Source organism: Pogoniulus pusillus, chromosome 37 (genome assembly GCF_015220805.1).
Source record: "Pogoniulus pusillus isolate bPogPus1 chromosome 37, bPogPus1.pri, whole genome shotgun sequence".
Classification (NCBI taxonomy): Eukaryota; Metazoa; Chordata; class Aves; order Piciformes; family Lybiidae; genus Pogoniulus; species Pogoniulus pusillus.
Genome location: NC_087300.1, coordinates 2,073,432 through 2,100,699, shown reverse-complemented (window position 1 = coordinate 2,100,699; position 27,268 = coordinate 2,073,432). Strand labels below are relative to the sequence as shown.

General features: G+C 58.4%; 1 protein-coding gene across 11 annotated transcripts in view; it reads left to right on the top strand.

Annotated features, from left to right (window-relative positions):
* MACF1 (microtubule actin crosslinking factor 1) overlaps window positions 1-27,268 on the top strand; it is a 189,311-nt gene that overhangs the window by 16,390 nt on the left and 145,653 nt on the right. For 10 of the 11 annotated variants that reach the window (XM_064172710.1, XM_064172704.1, XM_064172706.1 and 7 more), the window contains one exon: window positions 27,120-27,181. In XM_064172710.1, the coding sequence (XP_064028780.1) occupies window positions 27,120-27,181 (62 nt within the window). Of the gene's footprint in view, window positions 1-19,188; window positions 19,307-27,119; window positions 27,182-27,268 lie in introns of those variants that run through there. The other variant, XM_064172700.1, reaches the window with a different exon arrangement.

Below are 27,268 nucleotides of genomic sequence, written 5' to 3'. Positions count from 1 at the left end.
ACTCTTTTCCACGTGGGGCAGGGCCGGGCTGCGGTGATCCCACACCCTCCACACTGCCTGCAGCTTCCCCACCACCTCATTAGCAAAAATTAGCAGCCCTCTTCACTGCCTCTTGGGCTCAGTTGGTCTGAGGATCACTGTCAGGGATGCTGGGGACAGCTGGTGTGGCCGTGACCATCGTGGGGGGGGGGCTCAGCAGGGTGCTGGTGGTACAGCCATACCCACGAGGCTCTCCTACCTATGGATCCCACATCCCAGGCTTGCTCCCGTCTGTGCCCAGGGTCTGCCAGCACCCTTGGCACTGCTGGTGATGGTTGGTGGCGTGGAGGAAAGGCAGCAGAGTTCCTCATGATCCCTCCCCAGCTTGTGTGCTCCTCAGGGAGCAGAGCAGGGGCTGGGCTGAGCATGGTGGGGGGCAGCCATGGTGCTGGAGGCTCTGTGGCTGGCGGCTGCAGGCGCTGCACGTGGAGATATTTCATCCTGGCTGGCTGCTTGGGATGCTTCTCGTGCCTGCTCTGGAGGGCAGTTGCCAGGCTGGGAGATGCTGAGATTCCTCAACTGGTTGGGTGCCTGGTGGCTGTCCCAGGAGCTGGGGGCTCCCTCCCCCTGGATTGAGCCAACTGGAGCAATCCTCTCCAGGCTGGGAATTTTTGGCGTGCCAGTGGGGAGAGCGAGCTGGGATGCTTGTGGATGAGGTCTGCTGGCATCACCCTCGGCTCCCCCAGGAGGAAAGGCTCCTTCCCCCCATCACCACAGGCTCTGGGGGCCTGGTGGCTGCTGGGCTGCCTTCCCCCACCCCTGAGCTCCTTTGGTGTTGGGCAGCAGGGCAGGAGGGAAGCACTGAACCCCTACCAGCGTGGGGACTCCCTTGTCACGCCCTTGGTCGACAAAGCCACGGTGGGTGCTGGGGGCAGAGCTGGGGTGCTGGTGCTCAGGACTTGCCCAGGGCAGCCACATCTCCCTGCTGCCGTTGTCGTTGCAGAGCAGCTGCCTGCCTGCTGTGGCTGTCCCAGTGGCTTCCCTGTGCTGGGAAGGAGAAGGCAGAGGTAAATAAAGCAGAGAGGTTGGTGCTGCCCACTCCCCCACGCTGGGCTCTGCTCTCCATGCCCGGGCAAGGCCACCTCCTGCAGATAGTGTCCTCGAGGTCCCCTGCACGTTTCCTTCTGCCAGCCTTTGTCAGGGAGAAGCAAGGAGGTTTTTTTCTCTCCTTTAGAGGAAAATTCCATTGTGCTATTTTTAGTGGTGACAAGTTGGCTTCTTGCAGCAACTTCATTCTGCTCCCGGCTGTGCTGGAGGGTGTGTGGGGGGGTGGGGGGGGTGGCTGTGGGACCAGCCCCACCGTGCTGGGGCTGCAGCTGGGCTGGCTGGTGAGGGCACCTCCAGCTCCAGCCCTTGGTTTGGAGATCAGTCCAACAGAGCTGTTCCATGTTGCTTCTGCTCGCTGGGATGGGGCCAGTCCTCTGTCTGTGGTACCCAGTGATAGGGCAAGAGGTGGTGGGCACAGGCTTGGCCATAGGAAGTTCCAGCTAAACACAAGGAGGAACTTCTTTACTTTGAGGGTGGTGGAGCACTGAAACAGGCTGCCCAAAGAGGTTGTGGAGTCTCCATCTCTGGAGCCACTTCAGAGCCACCTGGATGCCTTTCTGTGCAACCTGATCTGGGTGGACCTGCTCTGGCAGGGGGGGGTTGAACTAAGATGGTTTCCAGAGATCCCTTCCAATCCTCACCATTCCATGGTCAAAGGTCACATTGGGTGCTTCTGTGCTCCACAACCTCCCTGGGCAACCTGTGCCAGTGTCTCACCACCCTCACTGGAAAGAACTTCTTCCTAACATCCAGTTTCCATCTCCCCTCTGCCAGTTCAAACCCATTCCTCCTCCTCCTGTCATTCCCACACCTTGTCAATAGTCCCTCCCCAGCCTTCCTGTAGCCCCCTTCAGATACTGGAAGGCTACTCCAAGGTCTCCTCCAAGCCTTCTCTTCTCCAGGCTGAAGTGCCCCAAATGCTTTAGGTGGTCCCCCAGGGGCACCACCCAGCCATGGAAAGCAAAGCAGGTCCCTGTGCTGGATCTAATCCCAAGGGCTCCTCTGATTAGATGGTGTTGGGTGAAAGATTGGACTCAATGATCTTGAAGGTCTTTTCCAACCTGGTTGATTCTGTGATGCGTGGGAAAGAAGAGAGGACCACTGAGGATTCCAGCAGCACCTCACCCTTCTGCCCTTCCTTTCCTTATCCTAGAGCATTTGGGGATGTTCCCTGGAGTTAGGGCATTCCCAGGAGAGCACTTTCACTGGCACAAGTTGCTCAGGGAGGTTGTGGATCACAGACTGTGGAAGGCTGTTCTCAGTTCTTCCTGGAGCCTTCTCTTCTCCAGGCTGAACAACCTCAGCTCTCTCATCCTGTCCTCATAGCAGAAGTGCTTCAGAGCACTCAGATCATCCTTGTGGCCTCCTCTGAACCTGCTCTAACAGTTCCATGTCCTTCTTGTGTTGGGTGCTTCAAGGCTGGAGCTGGATCTAGGGCTGCAGGTGGAAACTGGGGATTCATGTGCTGGCACCTGCAGGCAAGGGGAATCAACTTGCCAAGCTGCAGGGAGCTGCCCCCCTGGGTTTTGGTGGGGTGGATTAGCTCCTGAGGCACGTCCTTGCTCTGGTTTCTCTCCTCTCCCTCCAGCAAAGCTCAGATGTGGTGTGGGGTGTGCCAGGAGGGCTCTGCACCCTGTGGTGGATCCTGCACTCTGTGGTAGGTCTTGCTCAATTTGCTGGGACCTCTCTGGAGAGGCAGTGGAGTTGATGGAGGCAGAGTGTGGTCTGCCTCCATGGCAAGCACATTTCAACACCCCTGATGGTGGTGATAGCATCCTTGTTATTATTAACTGCTTGAAGTCCTGTAAGTGCCTGGTGGACACCAGCACTGCTGAAGGGCAGCAGGCAGCAAGGCAGGAGCTTGGGTCCCTTTGAGTCAAACAGGTTCCTGCTGCCCAAAAATCTCTTCAAAACCAACAAGTCTCCTTTGCAGCTTTAGAAGCACCTTGCTGCTGGGGTGGGCTCAGTGGGGGAACTGAGGGTGGCAAGGGCAGGAGGGACTCTGCTGTGCCTTGGAGGCATCTGCTCCTGGGGCTCACCTGGGCCATTTCATCAACACCTGATGGCACTTTGCTGGTAGCTTCACCCAGCTCCTGGCTTGGTGGCAGAGTCACCACAATGGCTTTTTCCTCCCGTCGGGATGGGGACCCTGTGCTCTGCCCCCCGACTGCATTTTCCACATCTTCTGCCTTCCAGCCTTAAATCCTTTGGGCTTTTGTTTGTTTGTTTGTTTCCTTCCCCTCCCAATTCCCTTCAGCTCCTTGCTGGAAATATCCCCGGGACACACAATCCCTGAAAGCTGTGGCACGGAGGAGCGGGGGGGAAGGGGCTGCCGGGAGCCCTGCTGGTGTGGGGCACTTACTGGTAGCTCATTTGCAAGAAGGGGGTGGCCTCAGCCAGGGGAGGCTTTAGTGCTTCATCAAATAAGGAAACGCGAGGGCTGTGCCCAGCTGGGTGGTCAAAGGGCGATGGTGCTGCGGCCGCCGGCGCTGCTGGAACCAGTGGCTGGGGCTCCTGGGTGCCCCGATGCTGCCCAGCTGAGGAGAAGGGTGAGCTTGGCTGGGAAATGGACTTGGAGAAGTACAAGAAATTCCTGGATGGACTTGGCACCCTGAAAGGTATTTACAGCCGGCGCGGAGGGGAGGCTGAGCTCAGCCATCTGCCATTGATTGAGGCAAATCGAGGACCCCCCCCCCCGGCTCCCCAGCGGAATATCGAGGAGTTGTTGGCTTCCCAAGGAGGCAGCCAGCAGGGCGGTGCTTGCCATGGCTCCGCTTCACTTCCCTCTTTTGTCTTTGCCCTGGATTCGGAGCCGTGTCCGGGCACACAGCGAGCGCCGGGGCAGGAGCGAGCCAGCCCCGAGAGCCGAGCAGGGGGGCAGGGGCAGCTGCTTTGTGAAGAGCAACCGGAGAAGGCATTGAGCTCAAAATGCAGCCCAAGGGATTGGAGCTGGCTGCCCCTCGCAAGGGCTGGGGGCTGATCCAGCTCCGGGCAGAGTGGTGTTTCCCTGCCCGGGTCCTGCTGGACGTGGGTGCGTGGTGCTGTCCGGGCACAGATCGGTGATTTTTCTCCCCTCTCTTCTTTCTAAACCCCTTTCATGATGCTCTGCCCTCTCCTGCCTCGCAGGCTGTCCCCTGAGAGCTGCCTGTGACACTCGATCGTGCTGGGCCAGCCCCTGGCAGGTGGCTGGAGGCTGGTGGCCATTGTCCCTGCTGCAGCAGGCAGCCAGCCGGGGCTGCGGCTGAGGGCTTGGTTTACTTGGTGCTCTGCCTGCAGCAGGAGGGAATGAACCATTCCCTTGCTGTTCCTCCTCTTTCTTACCGCCTCAGGTTGCACCAGGGCAGGTTTAGGTTGGACATCAGGAAAAATGTCTTCACTAGAAGGCTCAGCAGGCACTGCCCGGGGAGGTGGTGGAGTCTCCATCCCTGGAGGTGTTTAAAAGCCTTTTGGATGAGGAGCTGAGAGGTCTTAAGAGCTGTGTACAGGGAGATGTTAGGTGGTGGTTGGACTCTGTGATCTTCAGGTCTTTTCCAGCCAGAGGATTCCATGATGCTTCCTTTCTTTTTTTCTCTTTCCTTGCTGTCAGAAGAGCTTTTTGCTCCCAGCCTCCCATCCTGCTCTCGGGATTCACCCTGCCGCTTCAGGACACGGTTTAATGGCCGTGGTGGTGTTAGGTGAATGGTTGGACTCGATGGTCTTAGAGGTCTTTTCCAACCGAGAGCATTCTGTGATGTAGAAAGAAGGTGGAAAGCAGAGCAGAAGGCACCCAGGATGCCACTGCCTGTCACTTAGTGCCATTTATTGACTCACCTCTTTTCCGTGGCACGGCTGGGCTGCAGCAGCTGATCCTGCCCTATAACAAAGGTGAATCAATTCCATGTTTGATTTAGCTGGGAGCCAAGGGAGTTGTCACCCTGGCGAGCTGGCAGCCTCCCCGCCCTCCCGTGCCGTGCCATGCCTGACGTTGAAGGGTTAATCCGGCGGCTCAGCGGCTGACAGCTGCCCTGAGCGATCTCCTCCGGCAGGAATATCCCTCACATCCTTCACTTTCTTAGCCTGGCGTCGTGGCTGTCATAAATTTTTCCTGAGCCTCGTTGCAGCTGGCCCTGGGAATCAGTGGGAAAGGAGCTGTGAGTCTTCAGCACAAGGCTGTCAAAGAAAGAAGGAGCTGGAGCTGTTAGAGAGGGTCCGGAGTAGGTCGTGGAGGTGATCAGGAGACTGGAGAAGCTCTGCTGCAAGGACAGGCTGAGAGAGTTGGGGTTGTTGAGGCTGGAGAAAGCTCCAGGGAGACCTTCTGGTGGCCTTGCAGTGTTTGAAGGCAGCCTACAAGAAGGCTGGGAAGGGGCTGTTTGCAAGGGACAAGAGGCTATGGTTGGCAAGTGAAGCACAGGGAGGTTGAGGTTGGACATTAGGTAGAAGCTCTTTACTAGGAGGGGTGGTGGAAGAATGGAATGGGTTGCCCAGGTGGGTGGTGGTGGAGACCCCATCCCTGGAGGTGTTTGAGGGGTTCTGAGCAAGCTGTTCTAGTTGAAGATGTCTCTGTTTGCTGCAGGGTGGTTGGAGTAGATGAGCTTTAAGCTGTCTTCCATCCTGACTGTGCTGTGCTGCAGATGGTGACCAGCTTGTCCCGTGGCCATGCTCGTCCCCCATCTGCAGCCCTTTGGTAGCTGGAGCAGGGATGGGTGCTGAGGTTGGGTGCAGTGCCCCCACTCTGTTTTTTTTCATGGGTGCTGCTGAAGCTCCTGTGCTTGAGCAGGAGGTACTGGGCCTCATCTCCAGCTGCAGCTCAGCACATCCCCCTCCTGCCCACGGTGGAGCAGCCGAGATGACATTAGGAGTGACATTATTAGTAGGGTTTACAAGGTGACTGGTTCCAGGAGCAGAGCTGGCAGCCAGCCCCTCTCCAGGTGCTGCCCAGAGTCCTGCTGGCAGTCCTGGCTGCCTGCAGCAGGGCACTGCTGGCACTTTCTGCTCCCTTGAGCAGAACAGGAATGCAAAATCCACCAGTGGCAAGTCCCCAAGAAGCCAAATCTCTCTTTTTTGGGGGGTCTGTTTTGTTGCCTCCAGTCTGAGTGATGCCAACTTGCTGGCTGTCAGCAGCTGTGTCTACTGCAGCCTTTGTGGCTTTGATCACAGAGTTGCTTTGGTTGGAGAAGATCTTTCAGATCATGGAGTCCAGCCCTGCCAGGTCACTAAACCATGGCCCTTGGTGCCACATCTGCACAGCTTTTCAATCCTTCCAGGGATGGAAACTCCACCACTGCCCTGGGCAGCTTGGTCCAGGCCTTGACAACCCTTTTTGGGGAAGAAATTGTTCCTCATGTCCAACCTAAACCTGCCCTGGGACAGCTTGAGGGTTTTTTTCTCCTGTCTTGTCATGTGGAAGGTGCTGGCAGAGAAATGGAAGATGCTGGGTGCAGCTTGTTGTGGACAGGGGATTCAGGGAAGGGACAGGGAATGCTTCAGTAGCCTTAATTTGCACCAGAGAAGATTTGGGTTGGATGTCAGGAACAATTTCTTCATCAAAAGGGTCAATCAAGCACTGGAATAGGCTGCCCAGGATGGTGGTGGAGTCATCATCCCTGGAGGTATTTAAAAGGCGTTTGGATGAGGAGCTTAGGGACATGGTCTGGGAGTCATGTACAGGGAGCTGTTAGGCTATGGCTGCACTCAGTGCTTCTAAGGCCTCTTCCAACCAGGAGATTCTGTGATTGAAGGCGGTGAGATGCCTCTTTGAGTAGGCACAGCCACCCCTTCCACACCGCTGGGCTGCTTCCCGTGGGTGCAGAAGGGCTGCCAGCCTTCGCGGGCACCACTGAGAGGGAGATGGCTGTGCCATGCGTCTCACCATGGTGGTTTGGTGTTTGCTGGGTAGGCAGATGTACTCTTTGCCCCCCTTCACCTCCCAGATGTGCTTCTGCCTCCCCTCCCCCCAGATGTATTCTTCAACCTGCCCCTAGGCTGCAAGGCTGAGCAAAGCTGGAGGGAAGGGAGAGGTTTTATTGCTGAAGAGGTTTCTGTTCCCTTCTCCCCCCTCATCTCTATTCATCTCCCCGGGGAGGTGGAGGCAGCAGGATATTGGAGCTGGGAGCATTTCATATGTAAATGCCCTTGCCTGTAAGTCCAGGCCCCTGACCCCCGGCTGGCTGCCAGCATCCATCGCTGTCAGCCCTGCCGGCTTGGGGCGAAGGGCTTGGAGAAGATCCCAGTGGCACCGCTGGGATGGAACCGGGGAGGCTCTGCCAGCTCCCTGCCTCCGCGGCTGGGGACAAAGGATGCTGCTCTGGGACGGTCCTTGCCCCGCATCCGCATCCGCGGGGGGTTGGGGGTCACCCAGACTTTCCGTGGAGCCTGCGGCTCGGGTTTCCCGGGGCAGCCACTGTCACGACCCCGAGGTGACAAAGCGCCCGGGGCTGGGCTCAGCAGTGCCCGGGGCTGGGTTGGCTTTCCCGGTTTCGCTTTCGGAGGAGGTGGTTGTTTACTCGGGCAGCCAGGCGAGAACCCAGCATCTCCTCAGCCCTCTCCCGTGCGCGCCACTTAATCTCCTGCCTTCATCTGACCTTGGCACTGCCACTTGTTTTCCCCAGGGGGAACTGGGCTCAGATTTTCCCCTCCGTGGCCAAGCAGCCCTGAGTGGGTCCGGGCTCGTTCCTGCTAACCTCCTCATTTCTCCCGTGCCCGGCTCTGCTGCTCTAGAAGGGGAGCTGGTAGGTGTGGGACACTGGTCCTGGGGGGACCGGGAGGATCTGAGCAGGAGGCTGGTGCCAGAGAGGTGCCACAGCTCGTCCCTGCCTGCTGCTGTCGCCGTTTGCTTTCGTCCCATCATGTGATGGCTTTGCTGAGGAGCAGCCCGGGCCAGGGCCACCCAAGGTGGCTGAGTGTGATAAGACATCCAGGGCCACCATCTGCCCTGGCCAGCTCGGGTGGAGGCCTCTGGGGATTTTGGTTCCTCTGGTGTGTGTCTTTCCCAGCTCCTCCCGCCCGTGCCCGGGGAGGAGGATGTGGCTGGTTGCTCCCAGGGAGCTGTGGTCACCTCTCCTCCAGCGTGGCCACCCTGTGAAGTGTCCCCTGGGGGAGCACATCCAGCTAGGGAGGCTCACAAGCTGTGCCCTAGCTGAGGTTCCCCAGCGATGTGCAGCTCTGGTCACAACCTCGTGGTGCCAGCGCTGGGCTTTTGCTCCGGGAAGGTCCAGCTCAGCCTTCCTAGGAGCATTTGATGGACTTGGGCCAGGCTGGTGGGATCCAGCAGGCCTGGCACTGTGCTGGTGTTTAAATGAAGCAGGCAGAGCAAAGTTAGCAACTGGATTATTTCATTTGCTTTTTCGTGGGGATTAAGTTTCTCCGCGGGAGAGCAGGTCTCCAGGGAACAGAAGTTTCAGGCTCCTGCCTTTCTTCTGTTTGGTTGGGGTTTTTTAATCCCAAATTCCTCTCTGCTGCTGCAAGCCAAGGTCCGGAGCCGGCGGCAGCAGCTGGGATGGATGAAGCATCCCTTCAGAGCTCAGCACAGCCACAAGCCCAAGCCCCACCGTGAGCCCTGGGAGCGTTCCTGCCCCAGGCGAGCAAGCGTGGAAGGATCAGAACCACATCCAGATCCTGTTCCCCAGCCCTGCCTTCCTGACGGGGCTGGGACTCCCCATCTTGGGTGGGAGGGTGCTGGGGCTGGCTGGCAGAGCTGTCCCCCCACTCACCTGCCTCCCCCGCAGCACTAATCAGGTTTCACACTGCTTAGTTTGGGACATCTAATGAGATCAGGGCTCAAGGTTGCTGTCTGCCCTCTGTTTGCAGGGGGGAAAGAGAGAACCGTCCTCTTCCTTCCCTCTGACCCCCAGTTCTGAGAGGGGGCTTTGCACATCTGTCCTGGGCAGGCTGTGGGGGGGTCATGGATCCTCTGCTTGTCCGTGGTTTTGGGACAAGATGAGGCCAATCAAACCCTGGGCTGCTCTCAGGGTTGAAAGTAGCAAAGGGTGGGGGGGGGAACACACAGCTTCCTACCAGTAGCTTGGGCTGCATGCTTGGGCTGCAGGGTGTGCTCCTGGGTGCACACTTGGGTTGTGAGGTAAACTTGGGCTTGGGCTGCACACTTGGATTGTGACCTAAGCTTGGGCTTGATGTTTAGTCTGCATGCTTGGGCTGCACGCTTGGAGCTTGAATCGTGACCTGAGCTTGGGCTTGATGTTTAGTCTGCATGCTTGGGCTGCATGCTTGGATTGTGACCTGAGCTCGGGCTGCAGAGTGTGCCCCTGTGGTGCATGCTTGTCTTGCAGGCTGTGCATTTGGGCTACAGGCTTGGGTTCTGAGGTGTGAGTTTGGGCTGCAAGCTCACTTCTCCTCCTCCTTCTCTCTCACCATTTCACATCACTGATTGCAGGGAGTGGTACCAGGGGGTCTGAAGCTAGGAGCTGTTGATGGGGCCCTGCCTGTGCAGCCCAGTTTGGGGGAACCCATCCCTGCCCCACTCCCCCAACCCCACCCCGACGTGTAGGCTGTGAGCTGCTGCGTGGAGCCTGTGCAAACACAGCAGCCGAGCACGCCCCGAACAAAGCCAGGCCAGTTCCCACCAGCCCAACGTTTTCCCACTTCTCCTGCTGCCAGGCAGCCTTTGCTTGGCGTTGGAATAACAAACCTCTGCTCAGACACCAGGCCTTTTGTTAGCTGCTAGAAAAGGAGTTCTGATGCAGGCAATCCCTCAGCTTCCCCCCGCCCCGCTCCAGCTTTCCTGCTCCCTAAGCTCCTGCTGTGGGAAGCGCAAAGCTTGGCCTTGAGCAACCAAGGATGATCCCATGGTGAGGCTCTGACCCAGCTCCATGCTGCTCTGGGGTCTGGCTCCTCAGGAGGGGCTGGGGCTTGAGACTTTGTCTAGAGGAGTTTTCCAGGATTTGGGGTGTTTTAATGGTAGAGCTGTGGAGTGGGTTGGGTTGGAAGGGACCTTTAAAGGTCATCCAGTGCAACCCCCCTGCGCTCAGCAGAGATGCCTGCATCTAGAGCAGGTTGCTTAGAGCCCCAAACAACCTGACCTGGGATGGTTCCAGGGATGAGCATCTCCCACCTCTCTGGTCAACCTGGACCAGGGTCTCACCACCCTCAGTGTCAGATATTTCTCCCTTCTCCCCAGTCTGCATCTCCCTCTTTCAGTTCAAACCTTCCCCCACCTTGTCCTGTCAGAGAATCAGAATATTAGAGGTTGGAAGGGACCTCCAGAGAGGTCCTGTTCACGACAGGTCCTGCTCAAAAGTCTGCTCCCAGCTTTCTGCTCACCCCCTTTCAGTCCTGAAAGGCCACCAGAAGGTCTCTCTGGAACCTTCTCTTCTCCAGACTGAACAACCCCAACTCTCTCAGCCTGGCCTCACGCCAGAAGGGTCTCAGCCTTCCTGCCTTTGTCGCCCTCTGTGCTCAGCCCCTCTGCAGATAGTGGCAGCGGTTGCAGGATGCAGCCAGGGCTTGGGCTGCTCCCTGGCACGGGGCTCTGCTGCTCCCCTCTCTCTGGCAGTGGGATTTTTTCGTCTGTTTCTCTTTTGGGGTGGGATTTCTGTTCTGTTGTGTTTGTGTGTGTGGTTTGCTCTGCTCAGAGGTGTGCTCCTGGGGTGTGCTGGGAATCGCCGAGCGACTGTTTCCCCAGCCACACAGACGGCAGCTTTGTGGAGGTGGTGTCCCCGTGGCTGGAGGGGCAGGGAGGCACCTGGAGATGGCATCACCACCACCTTCCTCCTCCTCCCTCAGGCTGGGAAAGATGCCATCTCACCGTGTCAGCACAGGCCTCTGGGAAAGAGTGCAGACGTGTGTGGTGTGTGCTCTCGCACATGGGTGTGCAAGCAGCCCTCCTCCTGCCCGGGGCTGCCAGCATCTTGCTCACTCCTCACAAGCCAAGAGGTTTCTCTCTTCTTTTTCTTCTGCTGGGAGATCTTAGCTGCTCCTCCCCCTGTGCATCTCCATCCTCTTTGTCTCTGGCACTCTTTGTCTCTTGCAGCAGCTCCATGCACATCAAAAGTTGCCCTCGCCCCTTGGCTGACCGCTTCTGCCTGTGCCCCAGTACCCAGCTGCTGCTTGTTCCCATCACTGAATCATAGCCTGGTGAGGCTTGGAAGGGACCTCTGGAGGTGATGCTGAAGCAGGGTCAGCTTCTGCAGGATCACAGTGCCCAGGTGGGTTTTGAAAGTCTTCAGGGAAGGAGACTTCACAACCTCCCTGCGCAGCCTGCTCCAGGGCTCCAGGATGCTCTAAGTGCCCTCTCTGCTCCCTCCTGCCCTCTCCTCGCGGGGTGAGTGGATGCCAGCTCAGTGGGGTTCGGTGCTTTCCGGGAGCCTGGATTGCCTGTTGATGGCATCACTGAGTGAGCAAGCACAGTAGGGCTCCCTGCCAGCGTCCTCGGAGGGGTGACAAACCAGAGGAGGCTTCCGAGAAGTGGGAAGCGATGAAATAATGCCTGAAGCGCTGCGTCAGCAGAATCCCAGCGGCCTTGGCCGTCAGCTGGGAGCCTGAGGGGCAGGAGGGTGGATTTATGGAGCTTTTTCACACCAGGGAAGAAGTGGTGAGATCAGCCTGGCCACCTCTGCGGCCCGACCTGCTCGCTTTGCTGCACAGAAGGAGGGTTCAAAAGCCTGAGCAGTGTAGCTGCTGGCTGGGATGTGTCTTGGGTGGCATGGCATGGCATGCCCCTGGCTGGGTGCAAGAATCTGCTGAGGTCCGTGGTGGAGGAAGAGGAGGAGGAGGAGGGTTCTCAGGTCACTAGACCGGCCTGCTCAGAGGAGGAGGGGTCTCAGGTCACTAGACCAGCCTGCTCAGAGGAGGAAGGCTCTCAGGTCACTAGACCAGCCTGCTCAGAGGAGGAGGAAGGCTCTCAGGTCACTAGACCAACCTGCTCAGAGGAGGAGTGGTCTCAGGTCACTAGAGCAGCCTGCTCAGAGGAGGAGGAAGGCTCTCAGGTCACTAGACCAGCCTGCTCAGAGGAGGAGGAAGGCTCTCAGGTCACTAGACCAACCTGCTCAAGCTCCCACCCAGCCTGACTTTGAGCACAGCATCTCCCTGCAGCGAGGTGAGCCCCAGGGTCCTGTCCCATGTGCCAGCAGCAGCAGCAGCAGCTCTGCTGTGGGAAGGGAAGTTTGTTGGGGTGGGTTTTTTGAGCTCTTATTTTGGTGCCAGCTGTCTGCTGGAAAGGAGAACATCTCCTCTTTTATCTGCTCTGCTTCCTTTCTCCAGTTCCTCAGAGTCCAGATCTCACCACTGGCGGCGGCGATGGCCATGGTGGGGGTGGTCTGAGGCTTTGGCACTGTTGGGCAGCTCCTCCACTAAACATTCACTTGTGCCACCTTCTTGATGGAGATGAAGGTCTGGAGAGGGCTGGTGCAGATGAGGCCCCAAAGCCAGGGCTGGATGGGGCTGCCTCAGTCACTGGGTTGTTGTCTTTTCCAACCTCAATGATTCTGCCACGTTGGACCCTGCAGACTTGACCCCATCCCTCCTGGCATGACCTTTTTGGCCATAGCTTAGTGGGCATGGTGGTGTTGGTTTGATGGTTGGACTTCATGATCTTAGAGGCCTTCTCTTGCACAGTGTGGGCCCTGCAGACTTGTTCCCATCCCTCCTGGCATGACTTTTTGGGCCATAGCTTTGCGGGCATGGTTTGACTTCATGATCTTAGAGGTCTTCTCTTATACAGTGTGGGACCTTGCAGACTTGTCCCTGTTCCTCCTGGCATGACCATTTGGGCTGTAGCTTCATGGGCATGGTGGTTTTGGCTTGGTGGTTGGACTTGATGTTCTTAGAGGTCATCTCGTGTACAGTGTGGACCCTGCAGACTTGTCCCCACGCCTCCTGGCATGATGTTTTGGGCTGTAGCCTCCTGGGCATGGTGGTTTTGGCTTGGTGGTTGGACTTTATGATCTTAGAGGTCTTCTCCAGCCTTAGGGATTGCACAGTGTGGGAGCCTGCAGACTTGTCCCCGTGCCCTGTGGGCCCTGGTTCGGTGGGCATGGGACCATCGGTGGGGTTTGACGATCCTAGCGGTGTCTTCCAGCCCCGCTGAGGGCTGAGCTGATGACGCCATGCCCCGGGATGATGAAAGCCAGCAGGAAACGTTTGAACGTGGGGAATGCTCCTGCTGTGCCAGCAGCCGGAGGCAGGCGGGCAGGGCCGGGGCGCCAGCGCTCGCTGGATGGCGAGAGGCTGCCAGGCTCTGCCCGCACACGCAGGGGCAGCTGAGTCACCGCGGGGAGAGGTTTCCCCCGAGCCCAAAGCAGGGCAGCTCGTCCCGAGGGGATGCGCTGGGCAGCAGCAGGAGCCTTGACCTGCTCCGTTCCACCTTGGGGGTTGGTTTTAATAGCCCAGATCAGAAGAAACAAAGACTCCTCTTTGTTCTGGCTTCCCTTTCCCAGGGCCGCTGGCGCCGGGGCAGGGTGGAGCTGTGCCCCCGCGCCCCACCGGGGTCCTGCCCGAGCTTGTCGGCACCGGGGGGTGCGCCGGCACGTGCGGGAGCTGCCGGCACCCAGGGCTGCGTCTGTCTGTCTGTTTGTCTGTCCGCAGCCGCCTGCCCTGCTTGTTTGTCGGCAGGGTGCGATGCAATGGGTTTGGCCGAGCTCTAGGAGGAGCCTCCCGAGGTGTTCAAGTTCCCATTATCCGATGGGAAGGGTTGAGCCTGGCTGAGTGTCTGCTTGGTCCCTGAGTTCGGGGTTTAGGGGGGCAGTGAGTTGAGTGCTGGACCGAAGGGGTTTAGCCAAACTCTAGGAGGAGCTTCCTGAGGTTTTCAGGTGGGGAATGCCATGAGCTGATGGGAAAGGTTGAGCCTGGCTGAGTGTCTGCTTGGTCCCTGAGTTTGGGGGTTAGAGGTGCAGTGAATTGAGTGCTGGACCACAGGAGTTTAGCCAAGCTATAGGTGGAGCTTCCCGAGGTTTTCAGGTGGGGAATGCCATAATCCAATGGGAAAGGTTGAGCCTGCCTGTGTGTGTGCACTCTGTCTCCCTCAGTTTGGGGGTTTTAGGGGTGCAGTGGGGTTGAGTGCTGGACCAAAGGAGTTTAGCCAAGCTCTAGGAGGAGCTTCCTGAGGTTTTCCAGTGGAGAATGCCATGATCCAATGGGAAAGGTTGAGCCAGGCTGAGCACCTGCTTGGTCCCTGAGTTTGGGGTTTAGGGGTGCAGTGGGTTGGGTTGAATGCTGCCTCCCCCCCAAGTCATCACAGATGCCAGAGCCAAGCTGGGTTCACTGCCTCACTCTGGAGATGGATTTCCCTGGGTACCTCTGGTCCAAACCCAGAGTCTCCTTCTGCCTCTTCAGCAATTCTCAGCTGCTTCCAGGAGTGACCCAGATTTGCCCTCAGAGCTTCCAGAAAGGAGGAAAAAACAACAGCAACTGGGAAGCAGAGGAAGCCTGGCAGGAAACCTGCATCCTGCACAGCACTCATCAGCCTGCGTGCTGAGCACTGCTGCTGGATGGACCCTTCACCCCGTTGTGGGATGAGGGGTAGCCCCTCCCCAGTGCGAGGTGATCTACCTCCCCCCCAACTCATTTGTGGCAGAGGAGCCCCTCTGTGAAAGCCTCACAGCTGCTTCCACATCCACTGGTGCCCACTGTGGATGATAGGGGGGAACACTTTTGTGGGCTTGTTTGGAGGGCACTGGTAAGACACCAGGTTAAGGGGGCTCAGACAAAGCCCTGGGGAGGTGTTTCACCCAGATCCGCTGCTGCCAGCTCTGTCTTGCAGCCACCATCCCCAATGCCATGCACCGACGCCGGCTCCAGCGTTTCGACAGTGCCACCTGGCTGCCACCTCCCGGGGCTGGGACACGTGGCGCTTGGCCAGAGCCTGTGGGGCTTCAAATGGCAGCTGGAGGATGTTGGAGCATCCCTGTGGCATTGCCCACCACGATGCTTGGAGTCTCTGTACCCCAGGAGCTCTGGGGAGCTCTGGCCGTGCCCGGTGCCCCGCGCCGCTGCCCCGCAGCTCCCTCGGTCATATAAGGAGATGCCGGAGCCGGCAGCGCGGTGTCGGCTGAGCATTACTCACCCGGGAGGCACATGGCAGGGGGGGGAGAATCAGCCCTGGACATGAGGCACTTGGCCAGGGCCAAGGGTGACTCAGCACCGGCCAAGAGGCATGGCTGAAGTGAAGGGGAGGGGGGGTTCAGGTCAGTGTAACCCCCCCGAGACATCCCGTGGCATAGCCTAAAACCCAGGCTGGGCACTGGCAGTGAGTGGCGCTGGGGGTGGTGCCCATCAGGGTGATGGTTAAGGCTGCAAAATGCTGCACCCTGTGAAAGAGGAGGTGCCCTGCATGGTTGGAGTTGGGGGGGGGGGCTCCAAACTGGGGATGCAGCCTCTCTGCCCCCCCAGATTCCTGCAGAGTCATCTCCCCACCCCTTTCCTTTCCGGGCAGAGGTGGCAGCTGAAGAAGCCTTGCAAGGAATGAGCTGTTTGTGTTTCGGGTGTGTGGGGTGGTTTCCATGGTGGGGGGGCCCAGTCTCATGTTGGCAGGGGAACTGGCAGCTGTATCCGGGGCTGGACAACCCCCAGAATCCCGGGGGGGGTCACCTCAAAACCTGCTATTGGCTCCTATTGCTGGCTGGGTTGTGGCTGTTATCAGCTTCCTGCAGTGGCAAGAGGTGACCAAGTGGCTTGTGCCAGGCATGTGCTGGCAAGGAGTGTGTGGGGAAATGGTGTTAGAGTGGGGTGATGTGGGGGACCCCCCCCAGTGTCTCTGGAGTGTCCTGGTGCAGGGGAGGGCTATATGGAAATCCAGGAATAGAAAATTTTTGTATCTATGCCTATATAGAGACAAAAAAAGGTTTGTATTTGTTTGTGTGTGTTGAAAGAGTTTCTACTGCCCCAGGGTCTGCAGCTGGCAGCTCTCAGGGCATCAAAGCTCTTTGCTCTGAGGGTGGTGGAACATTAGAACAGGTTGCCCAGGGAGGTGGTGATGGAGACTGCATCCCTGGAGGTGTTCAAGGTCCAGCTTGATGGAGCTCTGAGCAACCTGATGACTGCAGGGGGACTGGACTAGACCTTTAGAGAGAGATGGACCTGGAGTCCCTTTAGGCTGGCCTAGACCTTTAGAGAGAGATGGACCTGGAGTCCCTCTAGGCTGGACTAGATGACCTTCAGAGAGACCCTTCCAACCCAAACCATTCTGTAACTCCATGATTTTACTGACCCCTCTGCCCATGCAGCCCCCAGGAGCTGCCAAGTCCCCCCAGGTGCAGCCAGGGTGAGGGGGTGAAGAAAACCAACCTCTGCTTCCCACACCCTTTCTTTCACTGGCACATCCCAACCCCATCCCCATCCCTTCTCTGCCTTGCAGGGTGCTGTTTGCCCTGCTCAAGGTGGACCCATTTATGGTGGCCTCGTTGCCTCCTGCAGTGCCTCCCCTGCCTTAACAGAAAGCAGATTGCTTTAGATGAAAACTATGCTGGGATATTTTTCATATCTGGGCAGGGCTGAAGCTCTGGAAAACATTGCAACAGCACTGAGCCCTGGGGGGAGTCTTAGCACCCATCACGCTGGGAGGTGCTTGGGTGGTGCAGCTCCGGGGTGCAGCGATGCAGCCTTTGGGTTTAACTCACTGTGGTTTTGCTTGGTGGGCCTGAGCAGCTCAGGGCTGTTGGGTTTGGGGAGCTGCTGAAGGGGTTAGAAAAATACAAGAGAAGTCTCTGCTTGCATCTGGGTGGCACCACCTGGAGTCGTAGAATCAGTCAGGGTAGGAAGGCACCACAAGGATTATCCAGTTCCAACCCCCCTGCCATGCCCAGGGACACCCTACCCTAGAGCAGGCTGCACACAGCCTCAGCCAGCCTGGCCTCAAACACCTCCAGCTATGGGGCCTCAACCACCTCCCTGGGCAACCCATTCCAGCCTCTCACCACTCTCATGCTCAACAACTTCCTCCTCACCTCCAGCCTCACTCTCCCCACCTCCACCTTTGCTCCATTCCCCCCAGTCCTGTCACTCCCTGAGCACCTAAAAAGTCCCTCCCCAGCTTTTTTGTAGCCCCCTTCAGATCCTGGCAGGCCACAAGAAAGTCCCCTGGGAGCCTTCTCTTCTCCAGCCTGCACAGTCCCAACTCTTTCAGTCTCTGCTCACAGCAGAGCTGCTCCAGCCCTCTGCTCACCCTCGTGGCCCTGCTCTGGACACACTGCAGCATCTCCACATCCCTCTTACAATAGAGGCTCCAGAGCTGGATGCAGTACTCCAGGTTGGGGGCTCAGCAGATCTTGTGTGTTTTTTCAGCATCCCAGATTGTGGAGTTGGTGATGGCTCTTGTCTGATTCCTTCTGGGAAGGTAAAGGTGGGGGGTGGGGAAGGAGCATTTGATTCTGTACGGCTTTGAGTCCAAAGCTGACAGCTGGTGAGGATGAGCCATGTGGCCGAGATGGACAACAACATCTAGGCCTGTATCAGCAGGAGCAGGGCAGGGATTGTCTCCCTGTGCTGTCCTCTGGTGAGGCCACACCTTGAATACTGGGTTCAGATTTGGTCCCCTGAGTCCAAGAAGGACATTGAGGGACTGGAGCAGGTCCAGAGAAGGACAGTGAAGGATCTGGAGAACAGGGCTGGTGAGGAGCAGCTGTGGCACTTGGGGTTGTTCAGCCTGGTGAAAAGGAAGCTGAGGGGAGACCTTCTGGCTCTCTACAGCTCCCTGAAAGGAGGAGGGAGCCAGCTGGGGGATTGGTCTCTTCTCCTCAAGAGCAAATGATAAGACAAGAGGAAAGGACCTCAAGTTTCACCAGGGCAGGTTTAAGTTGGACATGAGGAACAAGTTCTTTTCCTGCAGGAGTGGTCAGGCATTGGAACAGGCTGCTCAGGGCAGTGGTGGAGTCCCCTGGGGGGACTGAAAAGCTAGGGAGATGTGGTGCTGTGAGGGCTGTGGTTTAGTGGTGACCTGGCAGGGCTGGGTTAATGTTTGGATCCCAGGATCTGCAAGATCTTTTGCTACCCAAACGATTCCATCACTTTGCTTCTAAGGGTAAATGTCTGGTGGAGGGAACCTGCCACACGATGGCTCTGAAAGCAAAGCAGGCTCTGCAAGGAGCTTCTCCACCCAGTTCTTTTGTGGTTGCAACAGAAATTGGGCTGGGGTGGCTAACAGCCACCCTGTTCTCGGTTTCCCTGGGCCGTTTCCGTGCCTCTGCTGCCAGAAACGGTTCCAAGAGGCAAAACAACCAGAGGAGCCCTCAGCACCCTGCTGACCTTTCAGAGGTGGGGTTGGGCTGCACGATCTTGCTGTGGATGGTGTGATGGTGGTGGTGTGTGGGTGCAGAAGGGGCCAGGAGGTGGCTGAAAACCTTTTGCCTTTAATGTCAGAGCACCTTTGCCCGAGGACTCTGGGGGCATCCTGACTTATTGCCTGAGCATCCAGGGTGGGTGAGGGAAACGTGCTTGGGGGTACCCAGCTCCCAGAAGCCCACATTTGGTCTCCTTCACTTTTGCCCCTCTTACTGGGCAAAAGCTTTCCTGCACGCAGAGGGGTGCTGGGTCCAGCCCACGGTACCAAACCGCAGCTGGCAGCTGCCACCCAAGTGCTGCCCACCCTCCCTCCTAGCTGCTGCCTGCTCAGACCCCAGCTGCCCTCACCATGGTGTTGGCATCACCATGGGCAGGGGACAGGGGTGGGCTGCGGTTCGGTGCCTCTGCCAAGCCCCCCCACGAGGAGCAGGGTGTTGCGGGGATGCCGGCACAGCCTCTGCTGCTGCCTCCTCTGCTCCCCGCTCGCTGCGGCCGCGTCCGACCTTCCAGCGGGGCTGGGAATGGAAGCTGAGGAGGTGACGTCTCTGCTCTCCCCCCCCGCAACGGGTCGGGGAAGGAGGAGGGGAGGCAAAGTTTGGCCGCCGGAACGCCGAGGCAAGATGTTTGAGCCGGCCTGACGCTCGCTTTTCTGCCTCTTCCCACCCCCTCCCTCGGCTCCCAAATCTCCCCGGCCCCGTCCCGCCGGCGTTCGGCTGCCCCCGAGCGCTGCCAGCTCCGGGGCTGCAGCCAGCTGGAGGCAGGAGGCACAGGCAGGAAGTCTGAGAAGTTTCTGCAGGCAGCAGCTCGGCCTCCCGGACCTCCCTGCCGGCAATGCTGGGCTCCAGCAGCGGCAGCTTCGGCGGGAGAGAATTCCAAGCTGGGCTTGGGATAAGGAGCTGGGAATAGGAGACGATGCCTCTTTCGGAGAGCTCCTATCTGCCACCCGCCGCCTTTGTCCTCAGCCACGTCCTGGGCATCGCCGGCGTCCTGTACTGGAGGAGCCGGAGCCGGGAAGGTAGGGATGGCCCCCGGGGGTGGGAAGAGTCGCTAAGATGGCTGCAGTGCCACCCGCCGGGGTCCTGCCTGGTTCTCCCTCCCCAGCAGCCGTGGCAGCGGCGCAGGCAGCGATGGACGTGGCCGGTGGGGAGGAGGGAGGGGAGGATGCGGTGCTGGGGATCCTCCCCGCGGCCCCGGTCCCCGTGGAGGTGGGGGCAGAGGTTTTTGGTGCCTAAATTTGGTCTCGTCGCCCGTTCCCGGCCCGTGCCGGGGTGGGAGCATCTGGGACGGGGGGTGTGGGGCTGGGGACCAAGCTGCTTTTTGTCTCGGTACAAGCCCACGACACGTGGCTGCTGTTGTGCCTCCTGGCTCCGGCTGCTGGCCACGACAGGGTTAGCCACCGGTACCGGCAGCTCCTCCCGGCGCTGGCAGCGACTCGTCGAGCAGCTGGGGCTGACCCTGCCTCAGTTTCCCAAAATAGGGCTTGCACATGACCTCTGCCTGAGGAGGGAGAGGGCTCGGCACAGGCATGTGTGATAGCTCCGGCTCCAGACAAGGATTCGGTAGCTCCTTCCCCTGTCCCAGCCTCTTCTCCTGGGATTTGGTTGTTTTCATTCCTTTCTCTTTCTTTCCAGCGAGGCTTGGGCTCGCCTCCACCTCTGCATGGGGCCTTTCCCCTGCCTCCGTGACCAATTCCCTCTTTTCTTTCACTTTTTCCATGCAAAGTAGCAGGAGTGCAGAGCCTGGGCAGCACACAGGGGCTTCCCAGATACTGCTTTGGGATGGGACTGGATGATCCCCAGAGGTCCCACAGGGACTTCCCAGATACTGCTTTGGGATGGGACTGGATGATCCCCAGAGGTCCCACAGGGACTTCTCCCCAGATGTTGCTTTGGAATGGGACTGGATGATCCCCAGAGGTCCTTTCCAACCCCTGCCATTCTGTGATGCTTTGGTACAACTCCTCCCTCCCTCCCTCCCTCCCTCCCTCCCTCCCTCCCTCCCCTAACACTACCGGGAGAGAAATCCTGACACCGAGTTGCGCAAACTTGCTGCTGTGCAGGGAAGCAGCTCTGCCACCCCCTGACCCAGCCTTGCCTTGCTGCAATCCCTTCTGGTGGCTCACTGTCCCCTGTCTCCTAAATTCACCTCAGTCTCCAGGCACTGTTGTGCAGTGAAGTGCTCAGCCTCATCTAAGTGTTGTTTCGCAGCAGGACTCTCTCCTCCCTGCTCCTCGCCCCTGCACCACCAACCTGCTGCTGTGCCCTGCAGAAGTCACAGGCTGGTTTTGGTTGGAAGAGACCTTTCAGATCATGGAGTCCAAACATTAACCCAGCACTGCCAGGTCACCACTAAACCGTGGCCCCCAGCACCACATCGCCACAGCTTTTCTGTCCCTCCAGGGGTGGAAACTCCACCACTGCCCTGGGAAGCCTGGGCCAGGGCTTGGCAACCCTTTTGGGGAAGAAATTATTCCTCATGTCCAATCTAAACCTGCCCTGGGGCACCTTGAGGCTATTTCCTCTTGTCCTGTTCCTTGGGAGAAGAGACCAAGCCCCACCTGGTTCCAGCCTCCTTTCAAGGCACCCTGGCTAGTGGAGAGTGTCCCTGCCCATAGCAGAGGGTTTGCAACTAGATGGATGATCCTTGGGGACCCTGACAATTCTGTGATTCTGGGTTATAGAGAGCCAGAAGATCTCCCCTAAGCCTCCTTTTCTCCATGCTGAACATCCCCAGCTCCTGCAGCTGCTTCTCCTCTCCTCCCCAGCCCTGTTCTCCACACCCTTCCCCAGCTTTGTTGCCTTTCTCTGGACCCACACCAGCCCCTCAATGCCCTTCTTGGACTGAGGGGCCCCAGATTGAACCTGGTATTCAGTGTGTGGCCTCATCAGTGCCTGGTACAGAAGTAAATCTCTTGTTCTTGGGAAACCCTCCTGTTGCAAGTGCTGCAAGCAGGAGAAGACTCAGTGTCTGTTTGCCTCCATCCCTCCTTCCCAGTAAGGGCCAGATGAACCTACCCTGAGGGCACAGCACCCTGGACGTAGAGGCTCATCTTGCAGCAGGTTTTGTTGCCCTTTTGATGCTGGCCCAGCTCTGCTGAGCATCCACCCAGAGGTCTCTTTCGTATCACCCCTTCTCAGGTGTCTCTTCCATTAAGCATTTGGATGCTGGATCCCTTTTCCACCACAGGTATCTGCTCTGCATTCCTCCAGGCTGAATCAGGCACCGTTTCCTCTCCCTGTTTCAGAAGGCTCTGGAGGTCCTGCCCGCTCTGCTCTCTTGTCAGGGTGGATTATGTCAGCTCCTGAGCTGGCAGCCAGCATATTTTACATACCTCATGCTCCTGAGCCAGCCAGGACCTTTTTGTGTCAGAGATTCATAGAATGGTTTGGATTGGAAGGGACCTTAAAGACCATCTCACGGGCAGGGATACCTCCCACTAGCCCACGCTGCTCAAGGTCTCATCCAGCCTGGCTTTGGACACCTCCACGACCTCCCTAGGCAACTTGTTCTGGTGTCTCACCACCTTCATGGGGAAGAATTTCTTTCCCCTTCTTAAAAGGAAAAGAAATCCAGCACATTCCCATTCTTTGTCCTGAAGGGTTCAGAGCAGAAAGAGTTTCAGTGCTGGAGGAATTTGTTTCTAGGCACAGAGCTGTGACAAACCTTCCTGCAGCCCAGGGCTACCCCTTGCTGTGTGATGTCCAGAGCTTGGCTTTGGAGATGTCCTCACAGAACCATAGACTGGTTTGGGTTGGAGGGGACCTTAAAGATCAACCTGTTCCAACCCCCTTGCCATGGGCAGGGACACCTCCCACTAGAGCAGGTTGCTTAAGGACCCATCCAAGATCTTCTCCATCACTGAGACCCATCTGAGGTCTCCAGGAGTTATGAGCAGGAAGCTTGGGAGCCATTTCTAGGCTTTTTTTGGTTTCCAGCAGGAGAGGCTGAAGGAGCTGATGAGGCCCACTGCAACCCAGGCTTCCTGCTGAGGATGGCAAATCAGGATTCCAGCTCCTTCAGCCTGGCTGGGATCCCAGCAGTGCCCAAGGCTGGAATCGGGCTATGGCAGCAGCCCCAGGCAGGAGAAGGTGGAGGGTGATGGAGCCTGACAGCAAGTGAGGCCAGTGATGATGGAGGAGAGGTCCTGGGGGGAGCAGCAGCTCCTGGCTGGGCATGTTTGGAGCTGCTGGGGCCAGGCAGGCTGCCAGGGCAGAGACTGCTGCAGGCAAACTGGGGGTGGGGGCATGGGGGAAGATGTCTGTGCTGGGTGTTGTGGTGGTGCTGGGAGGGTCTGTGACATCCAGCGCCTGCAGGAGCTCTCCCAGTGCCAATGGCAGGTGCCTGAGGGCCCTGGTGTCTGGTAACAGCTGGACTGGATGATCTTCCAGGGCTTCTCCAACCTAAACAATTCCATGATTCTGTCTGGAGGAATTTTTCTCCTGGTTGAGCTGATGGCTCTGGTTTGAGGATGCTGGGAACCAGCTGTGGAGCTGGATGGTTGTCCCCATCCCCCCACTACCTGGGGAACCAACAGCAGCAGGAAACCCTCAAAAGCCACCTTCCTCTTGTGCAGCCATCTCTGCTCCTTGGTCCTTGCTGCTTCTGGCCTCTCCATGTGGGGTCAGTCCTACTGGAGGGGGAAGCAGGCAGTACCCCAGCTCCTTTGGGATCCCTGTTACTGGGAATGTGATGGGATGTGCTTCTGTGTGCTGTGGGGGGATAGGAGGTGGTGAGGGAATGAAGCAGCATGTGTGGTCCTGCAGAGGTTTGGGGACTGGGGTGCAGGCAGCTGAAGCCTGTTCCTTGCTTGCACTGGGGAGCAGCTGGAGCAGGTCCTGGAGCACTCTCAGGCTATCCCACAATGATCCTGCCTGGATAGGGAAGGGAACTGCATGGCTGTGGCTCAGCTGGATTCATCCAAGCTTTTCATCTCTGTCGCATCTGTCTTGGGATAGCAGCAACTCAAAGGCATTTTGCAGCTGGAAAGCAGCTCCCGTGGCATCAGTGGGGCTGGCAGCTGTCCCCTGTGTCATTGTCACCAGTTTGCTCTGTGCCCTGAGTGTGAGGGGACTCGAGGCTCCGTGGTCAGCCTCTCCTGCCCTCACTCAGCACTGGCACATCCTCAGAGTGGTGCGAATTTCCTGTGGCCAAGCCCTCCCTGGACCACTGCCTCTGCTCGCTGTCCCTGGCTGCTGACAGGGTGGTTCTTGGTAGCTGGGGCCAGCGAACGGAGGAGGGGGAGGGAGGTTGCAACAAGTTGCTTTTGTCGGGATGACTCTAGGAAAGATTAGCCAGGGAGAGATAAGCTTGCAGTGCCCTAACATCGTTAGTAAGCAGTAGTGGGCATTATGATTAGCTCAGACAATAGCCCGCGGTGGGGAGGTGGCACCGGGTCCGAGCCCAGGAACCACCCAAAGGTGCTGAGCTGGAGCAGCAGGGAAGAAAAGAAAGGAGGGAAATGATTTTTGCCGGAGATGGGAAGAGGGAAGCCTGCTGAGGAGCTGCTGCCCTGCGGGCACCCCCTGGATCCAGCGCCAGAGGTGCCCTGAAGCAGACTTTCCGTGCGGGACTCGGTGACGCTGCTCCGTCGCTGCCTGCTCCCTGCCATGCTCGGGGACCTCCTGGCATCCCCTGCCAGCAGCCTGCCTCCTCTCGCCCTCCCGGCAGGGCTTTTGCCGGCAGAAGGTCTGCAGAGGGATTATATTTAGCAGAAAAGGAAGAGAGGTGGTGATAAGGAGGCCTCTGTTATCTCCCTGCGTGCCAGCCTGGGCCGCGACCTGGTCCCAGCTCTGGCATTTTGGACTTGGGCAACGGTTTGGGCAGAAGCTGCAGGCAGGCAGGCGGCAGAGGAGAGAACAGCCTGGCATTGTCCCTCCTGTCCCCAGCGCAATTAACTGGAAAACAAGAAGAGGAAAACCAAGCCAAGAGGCTGCTGCCAGGGCAGTGCCCAGCACTGGGGGGGTGAGCCTGTGTCTGCGCCCCCAGCTCGCGGCTGCGCCGCTCTTCATCACCGCGCTCCTCCTCACGCTGCTTGCAGGAGGGAGCAGCTCTGCCCATCCCGGCTGGGAGCTTTCCGAGCGGCTTGGGACTGTGGAACAGTGAGGAGGAGTTCGCTGGCGCCCGGAGGAGCAGGGCAGAGCAGGTGGCAGTGGGTTTGGCAGCCATGCCCTGGAGGAGGACCCGCGACCTGTGCCCGCGCTGGGGGTGCCTGGGGTAGGAAGTGGTGCGGGGGGAGGAGCTGCGGGCGAGAAGCCACCCGGAGAAGTCACCCACACGCTTGAGCCGAGGTGGTGCCAGCGCAGGACCCTTCCTCGGGAGGCGGGAGAAGGGTCGCCAGGAGACCTTTCGCGCTGCCCTGCCGGGACCCGGCGCTGCCCATCGCGGGGCGATGGAGAGGAGACCTCCCCCCGGGGCCAGGAGGCGGCTCAGCGCCTGCCTGGTGTGCCGGATGTGCTGCATCGGTTAGTACCCAGCACCCACCCTGCCAGCCTCGCCCCCCGCCGGAGACCGCCACGGCCGGGAAGGGACCTGGCGCCGCAGCTCCGGGCGGGTCGGGGGGAGGAAAGATGCCTCAAAACACGTGGGGGTGACACAGCTCCTGCCGGCAGGCGGTGGCCGGCGGTGCCAGGCGGCAGCTCCGGGGCTTGGCTGCATCGTCCTGGGAAAGCTGTGCCGAGGCCAGAGCTCGGTGGGGTGGAGAGCCAGGGTGGCTGCGGTTCAAGGAGTTTGTGGCACTCGGTGCTGTGCCTGGGCCGGGGGGGGCAGAGCAGGGCGCAGGGGAGGTGGTGGCACCGGTGGCCTTGCCGCGTGCTCTGCTGCCAGGCTTTCGGATGGGGGAAGCTGTGGGGTGGAGGAGGAGGAAGGATGTGAGATGGTGCTTGCAAGTCTGCGTGAATTGAGACATGGGGAGGTCTTGCTGAGGGCTTGGCCACTGCAGGTCCCCTCCCAGTGTCCCCTTCCCCACGCTGGGATGGGAGATGTGGAGCAATCCGGGCAGGGTGCGCAGCAACCTGGCCTGAGAGGTGCTGAGCTTTACAGGGTGCTGCTGCCTGGTGGGCTGTGATGTCAAAGGGGTGTCCTGGGGGGGGGGGGGGGGGGGGGGGGGGGGGGGGGGGGGGGGGGGGGGGGGGGGTCTTGGGGTGGGGTGGGGCTGGTCCTTTCCCACCCAGTCCCAGGATCCCCCGGGCTGGATGTGGGGCAGTGCTTGGCAGCTTGGGCTCACGTGGGTCGGAATGGAGGCGCAGAGATGATGTTGTTTAACCCAGGCGATGCCGTTTGGCAAAGGGCTGGCAGCTGGGCTTGACTTGAGCCCTCCTTTCTGCCTGGGTTTAGGGAGGTAGGGGCTGAGTGGGACCCCTTTGCACTCCCCAGAACCCTCCAGTGGTGTGGTGCCATCCCATGCCCTCTCTTTTTGCCTTCTTTTGCCTTTGTGTTTCGCAGGATACCATTTTTTGTGCCGAGAGCAACCTGCCAACAGCTCCCCAGTCCCACAGCCCTGCTTGGCATCCCATCCCCTCCCCCACAGCAGGTTCCTTAGGGCCTGAGGCCCCCTGGGGATGACACCCACGTTGTGTCCCACCAGCATTCCAAGTTCCCAGGCGAGGGCAGCTGAGCTGTGGGCCAGAAATAAACCTTAAATCCTCACAATCCAATGAACCAAAAATACAGCAGCAGAATAAGCTGCTAATTGCACAGGCTGCTGGTGCCCAGCAGAGGCTTGGCATGGGGCATCTGTAGGCTTTATATAATGTGCTCAAACCTTCCTGGAGCAGGCAGGGGACAGGGACTTGAGCAAACCTCACCTCTGTCCCTGCACTGTATCCAGAAAGTGAAGAGGGAACCAGAGAAGAGCCCACAGAGGAAGCTTCAGATGAGGCATTAGGAAGAAGCTCTTCACTATGAGGGTGGTAGGACACTGGGATGGGCTGCCCAGAGAAGTTGTAGATGCCTCACCCCTGGAAGTGTTTAAGACCAGCCTGGATGAAGCTTTGACCAACCTTGGGTGTCCCTGCCTGTGGCAGGGTGGTTGGAACTGGGTGATCTTTAAGGTCCTTTCCAACTCAAGCTGGTGACCTGTTTTGGGGGTTCAGGTTGTCACTGCCAGCTGCAGCCAGTGCCCATCCCAGTCACCCACACTGCTTTAATTTCAATACCACCTTTGAGTCAGGAGGGAGGCTGAGGGCCTTGAGCATCTCCCTTAGGAAGAGAGACTTAGAGCCCTGGAGAAGAGAAGGCTGAGAGATCTCATCAGTGTCTATCAATATCTGAGGGGTGGGGATCAAGTGACTGGGGCCAATCTCTTTTTGGTGGTCCACAGATAAGGAACAGTGGATGAAAACTGGAACACAGAAAGTTTCACCTCAACCTGAGGAGAAACTTCTTTACAATGAGGGTGCTGGAACCCTGGAGCAGGCTGCCCAGAGAGGTTGTGGAGTCTTCTCCTCTGCAGGCATTCAAAACCCACCTGGATGCATTCCAGCGTGAACTACCTTGGGTGATGCTGCTTGGCAGGGGGGGGTTGGGTTGGACTTGATGATCTCTGAAGGTCCCTTCCAACCTCTGAGGTTCTGTGATTGTTCCCTCCCCAAAAGAGCAGGGCAGTTTTGTCCTGGCTGGGTGGATGCTTCTACCTCCCAGCCCCATGAAGGGCCCCATCCTGCACCAGCCTTTGCATAAGCAGCTTCTGTTCTGCCGCTTGGCTGTGGGATCGGGCCAGTGGTGCTGGCACTGCTGCTGCTGCCTCCTGTCTCCTCTCCTCATTTCAAAGTCATTTGGAGTTTCTGCATGAGGAACACTGACCCAGAGCTGCTTTTGTCTTCTTTTGACAGATGAACGGGACAGAGTCCAAAAGAAAACCTTCACTAAATGGGTCAATAAACACTTGATGAAGGTAAGAGTCATGCAGTTGGTGATGAAGTTGGTTACATGACCTCCCTGTCCATCTGTCCTGCCCCAGGACAGGCAGACAAATGCCCTT